Source organism: Olea europaea, chromosome 7 (genome assembly GCF_002742605.1).
Source record: "Olea europaea var. sylvestris chromosome 7, O_europaea_v1, whole genome shotgun sequence".
Taxonomy (NCBI): domain Eukaryota; kingdom Viridiplantae; phylum Streptophyta; class Magnoliopsida; order Lamiales; family Oleaceae; genus Olea; species Olea europaea.
The window spans coordinates 22,378,131-22,384,116 of record NC_036243.1 but is presented as its reverse complement, the minus strand read 5'-3'; the positions used below and the strand labels follow the sequence as shown (position 1 = coordinate 22,384,116).

Below are 5,986 nucleotides of genomic sequence, written 5' to 3'. Positions count from 1 at the left end.
AGGGATAGAGAGAACATTTTTATAAAAGTTGCAGCTTTCATTAAGGGCCTATTCGATAATGATTTTGAGAATTGATTTTTCAACCGTTAGGAGAAAAGTAGGGACCATTTGTGAAAGAAGAAGTAAAAAATTACGACTATGATAGTGAAATAATAGTAAAAAAAATCAATTTTTTGTAGTGAAAAATCATTCCCAAACGGAGCCTAATTGTGGACCAAATATAAAAGAGAATTTGGAGAAATTGTGAAAATAAATATAGAAAATTAAATGGGCACATCATTCCATAAAAATAAATTATAAAAAATTAAATAAAGGATGTCTAACACATCCTCAAAATGTAAATGATGTTCTAAACATTCTCTAACCTCTTTTTATTAGTCATTAAACATTTTGAAGATACTTAACTTTCTATAAGCTTCACTAACAATTTTCTATATTTAATTTCGCATCTCTTTATCAATTTACATTTTGAGTCATTATTATTACTACAAAAAGTTAGCAATCAAAAATTATAATCAAAATTTAGAATACACTATAAATGTAAAATATTAATTAACATTTGAATGATGCCCATTGCAATTAAGCAATTTCCATCAATTCAGGATGACTCAAATGTCCAACCAACAGATATAGAAGCGAAGAAATAACTCGTGCGTCCTAAAAGCTTGACTTTAGACTGCTTAAACCTTGAGGCTTAACCTTATCATCATCTAGCCATTTTACGTTTTTTAAAACACTTTTTATTTTAACTGACATCGCCCAAACAGGATGAATTCTCAATCATATAATATAATAATAATAATAATAGTGCACGTGCAAAGCCATTGACGAAAAATAAGAGATGTGTAATTGCAAGAAAAAATGGATCTCATCTCATACAGCAGGTCTCTGGAAAATTTGCTTGCAAGAGCTAACATTAGCCCTTTAAATATGCCAATTATTTTCCTTGTCGGGAAGCTACTTTCATGGTTCTAACATGGAAACTCTTATCTACTCTTAAAACAAAATCGAAAGTTCAATATATGTCTAGAATTTGGCACTTGACCAAACATTAAACTAGATATCTGAAAAGAAAATACCCGAGCAGCACCAGGCATAATATGTTTATTATTGACCACCCCGAAGAAAACGTACTGTGTGAAAAAATTTGCAAGTCTGGATTCTACACCTTTGCAAGTTCGGCGGCAACAGGTGCAGCAGCAGGAGTAACACCACCAGTTGTTGGCCTGGAAAAACAATCAGAGGGTTACAAAGTCGAAGTCAACTTCCAGGCAGAGATTCAAATACTAGCCAGGGAATTGCTCAAACGAATTCTGAAAGGGAGACTTACAGCCCAACAAAAACTTTGAAAGCATCATAGATACCCCACTGAGCCCCGGTGAGAGTTCCAATCATGACAATACGGAGAGGAAGTCCCCGAGTAAAGAGACCCCATAAACCAAGATTCTTTACAGCCTGTGAAAAAGGAGAGGATTAACATAGTAGATAGAAAAAGATGGCCTAGCACACTAACACCACAAAATATTATACTTACATCGCCAACGGTAGCACCCTTGGCATTGTTGAGGAAAGAGACAAGGTTGTCAGCAGGATGTGATACGATAGCACAGAAAACACCAGCAACATATCCACCAGCGAAGCTCACACCAAGCTGCAAGGGCTTGCTGCAATCACTTTTAGGTGTAGGGATTGCATGCTTGTAAATCATCTCCACAATAGTCTCGAAAGATGCGAACTTCATCATTGTATCTGCAATTGATATCAAATGAGAAGACTACCACGAAATTTGACCATGCACAATGTGTACATATGGATAACATCATAATAAGCTTTCAGAAAAAGACAGATGTCATCCATCTTACAGATAAATAACCCCGAAAAGAATAAAGCATATAAACCAACCAGCACATGCTACTTTTTTGAGTGTTCCAAAGGCATGGCTAGATTTCATTAGTGGATAGATGTTGCTTGACTGCATAAAATAAAAATCAAGCAGTATGCAAAATATCCTGAAATTGTGTCCACTATAAGCCTCAACGTAGCAATACTTGAAAGTCAACATTCATTTCTTAATAATGGTTGTTCAAATACTATATGCAAATGAATTACAAAAAGATAAATTTCATCATGTCATATAATTTTTGATAAACGGCACTTTATCTTGAAAAGAAAAAGAAATAATAAACGAAATGAAGATTGACTGCATAAAATAAAAATCAAGCAGTATGCAAAATATCCTGAAATTGTGTCCACTATAAGCCTCAACGTAGCAATACTTGAAAGTCAACATTCATTTCTTAATAATGGTTGTTCAAATACTATATGCAAATGAATTACAAAAAGATAAATTTCATCATGTCATATAATTTTTGATAAACGGCACTTTATCTTGAAAAGAAAAAGAAATAATAAACGAAATGAAGGAAAGTACCCTATAATTCCTGCCAAGCGGGAAAAATAGTATGAAGAAATCAATGATAGATTATATTTGCATAAAGCTATTAGACTACAATCACATCACGAAAGGCATAAAATATATGCATCAAAAGAATCAAATCCTCCCACAATCTGGCAAAATAAATACTAAATATATCCAACAATAGCCAGGTTTTGATGAAAACCTCAAGCAGTTATCTCAAAGAACCATGTGAACATTGCATTTAAATACTCCACGTCACATTCTACATAGGTATAACAAACAGACTCAAATGATTGCAATCACTGTGCACATATCAACGTGAATGTCAGATCAATTAACCATGGAATATAACCCACCAAATGTAATAAAGGTCAAACATTTAGCCTCCGCTTGAGAAAAATTTATAAATAAATAGAAATGATTGATACATAAGTAGATATTACTAGTGGATTCATTAGAATGTGTGGTTGAAAATGAAGTTGGAACATTTATAGATGATTTATAAATTTTGCCAAACAGAGGCTTAGCAATAGAAGTTACATTTACAAGAAATTCCAACCAATCATAGATACAAGACAGAGGGCAACTTTGCAATACAAATAAACCAAAGGAATGAAGCAGTTAAAAAAGGTTCAACATTGATTTTCCACAGAAAATATTTCTATTAAATACGCAAGAGTAAGTTGTTTGACGTCCACATCATCCTCATCCCAATCAAAGGAGAGACCATGTGCTTAAAATCTCTAGCAGTTAGCTCAAAGAAAGATGAGAACCATACATCAAAATACTCCACACAGCAATCTATATGGTATGGCAAAAAGTTCAAAAATCACAATATATTAGCCATTGTAAAAATATCAACAGGCTGAACGTCGACATGAATGTAAGATCATTTAACAAAGGAATTTAGCCCACTGTATGTAATAAAGGCCAGGCATTTAGCAATAAAAAATATGTTTACAAGAAACTGCAAATGAACATAGAAGCAAGAATGAATGAAACAACTAATTAGCACTGACTGCATCAAGCAATAACATACCAATAAACAACCAAACAATGCAATTAAAAAAGGCTCATGTATTGATTATCTGCATATATTAGTTTTATTAATATGGACATCTACATCATCCTAAAGCCCATTAAAGGAAAGATCATGTTGGGCAGAGAGTCAGCAAGCAGTACGTTGGTACTTTGCACCATCTTGTCATCCATTATATATTTGAAACACAACATTGATGCAATACCGATTATAAAAGTTGAAGCAACTTTAAAAAACAGTATCCAACGGATGTATAGGAGAGCTTCTATGACAATGCACAAAGTCAATGCCAAGCATATATTTTATTTGAAAAGTCAAACACAAGAAGAAAGTTGCATCACACACATCTATAAACTTACATGGAATTTGACGTCCCCAGAGAGGAACCAGGCCCTTGTACAACCTGCAAACAGGGAGAAAAATATGAGCTCTATATATTTCCATTTGGCAGGCAAAATTTTATTAGAATGAAAGAAAATTGTGTTTTACATACCCAAGAGCACCTTCAGATTTCACAAACTTAGGAAGCCCATCAGACAACCCCCTAGCAAAACCAGGCTGTGTCTGAACACGAACCTTCACAGCTTCAAAGGGGCAGAGCGCAATATCTGCAATGACCTCAGCAGATGCAGAACCAGCAAGATAGATCAGAGTCTTGTATTTGACTGCGTTTTCTGGTCCTGCAAGGTCACTATAGTACTTCTTGAAGTATTCATAGAATCCAAACTTGCAGGCACCCTGAGCACTGTAACCAAGCAAGGTAGGCACCCATCCTCTGAAGAAACCTTTGACTCCCTGTTCCTTAAGTAGCACTCCAAAACCAGATGAGATGCCCTTGTACTTTGCTGGATCAATCTGACAAATTAGAGTAGAGAGTCAATCCAAGTGAATGATTGAGTATCTAATTATCAAATATTATAAATATCAAAAATTAGATAATATAACATTGCAAGAAGCAGAAAATCCATAAACTGATAACCAGTGCTTGACCTTAGTGTATCACATAGTTCTCATGAAAACATTGTGTCGTCTTGGTTCAATCCCAATCTAAGGTGCAGACAGTAAGACAACAACTTTTTTTTTTGAGTTGGAACATTTGAATTCGTTAGTTTTCATTTTCAATTCCAAAAACGTCATTTATATAATTCTCAAATTTTTATACAAAAAGGAAGAAAGAACAAAGAAAATAAGACCAAGACCACAACGAGCTAGCAAGATCTGAACTAAGCATCGCAGATTCATTGTAAATAAAACAATTTCCAGATCAATAAAACCTATGCATAAATCATTCACCTACAGAACCAATCTTAGATATGAGGAACATAAAACCTAAAGCCAACATATAATCTAAACTAAAGACAACATATCTTAGGCAGCACTACTAAACTTTCCATCAAAGATCTAATTGTTTTTGCTACCCGACTACTAGATCTGTTGATATTCCAAATCTATATACATAAAAAGACAACATTAACCTACAGCGACGAAGGCACGACAAAATCAATGAAAAATTTGAGATAAATTAACAGATCTGGGAGGGTTTAACCAAACAAACCTGCATATTACATTTGACGAGATCAAGAGGAGTGACGGCCATATGAGTGAGACCGCAGCTGAGTATTCCACCAGCAGTACAAGCAGCATAGAACTGAGGAGAGTACATCTCGATTTTACCTGGCTCGCTCGGAGCCGGAATCAAAAAGCTCTTGTTCGGAGCCGAAGCAGATGGCGATGACGGCGACGGCGAGAAGCTAGGGTTTGAGTTGCTAGCCATTTTGTCAAGTGCTAGTTTATTAGAAGTCAAAGAGGAAGAGTATAGGAAACTTGGAATAAGAGATTGACGGCGAGTGTTTTCGGATAAGAAAGCCATGGGGGATTGAGTGAGAAGGCGGAGGAAAATTCAACGGCGGAGAGATCGGCGGCGGAGAAAATCAGGCGTACCGATTTCTCAGCCAGAAGGTCTTTTCCTACAAACGTTATATGTTCCTATTTCATTGGCAAATGGATCTCTTCACTTCTTTATTCGCGGACCAAATACAGAAATGAATTGGTCCGCCTATTGTCTCGAAATGACCCTTCTGGGCACGCCTATTACTGTTGCAAGGAATTTCATTTTTCTTTATGCAGTATCCCGAAAATTGAAAAAGAAATGGGAAAAGGCTCAAGTTGAAGAAAAATTGATGTAAAAAAGGTTGAACCACAACCTTCCAGTCCTTAAAGTTTTGTAAGGGAGGTAAATCGCCGAATGTGTCACAACAGGACAGAGAATAAGAGCTGTCTACACACTACGCCTACAAGGAGTCCAATTCCATGTCGCAGGAATTAAACCTCCACACTGCGGCTGCCAGTAAAGCGTGAGATAACATAACTTCTGTCATTTGCACCACTGGGCTATGCCCCTGGAGGTGAAGAAAAATTGATGTCGATTAGGCATGTGAATGTCATTGTTTTGTTATTTGATTATTTCTACATTGCCTTTTTATTTTACCCTTCTATAAAAATGATTATTTAAAAATTAATTCTCTCTC

The 5,986-nt window shown here is 35.5% G+C and overlaps 1 protein-coding gene across 1 annotated transcript; it reads right to left on the bottom strand.

The window, feature by feature from the left end:
- Positions 1–824: 824 nt before the first annotated feature.
- Positions 825–5,527, bottom strand: LOC111397451 (mitochondrial phosphate carrier protein 3, mitochondrial-like). The gene is made up of 6 exons (XM_023024395.1): positions 5,014–5,527; positions 3,952–4,313; positions 3,818–3,861; positions 1,535–1,749; positions 1,331–1,455; positions 825–1,226 (listed from the first exon to the last, which is right to left on the bottom strand). The coding sequence occupies exons 1-6, from the start codon at positions 5,326–5,328 to the stop codon at positions 1,163–1,165; spliced, it is 1,125 nt and encodes a 374-aa protein (XP_022880163.1). The 5' UTR covers positions 5,329–5,527; the 3' UTR covers positions 825–1,162.
- Between the last annotated feature and the right edge of the window lie 459 nt (positions 5,528–5,986).

Bases quoted from the DNA above. Each gene is read 5' to 3' on its own strand.
- LOC111397451 (XM_023024395.1), bottom strand. From the start codon at position 5,328: ATGGCTTTCTTATCCGAAAACACTCGCCGTCAATCTCTTATTCCAAGT. The intron at 1,750-3,817 runs GTAAGTTTATAG...TATCAATTGCAG, and splicing joins CTGGGGACGTCAAATTCCAT to ATACAATGATGAAGTTCGCA. The intron at 1,456-1,534 runs GTAAGTATAATA...CCTTTTTCACAG, and splicing joins AGGGTGCTACCGTTGGCGAT to GCTGTAAAGAATCTTGGTTT.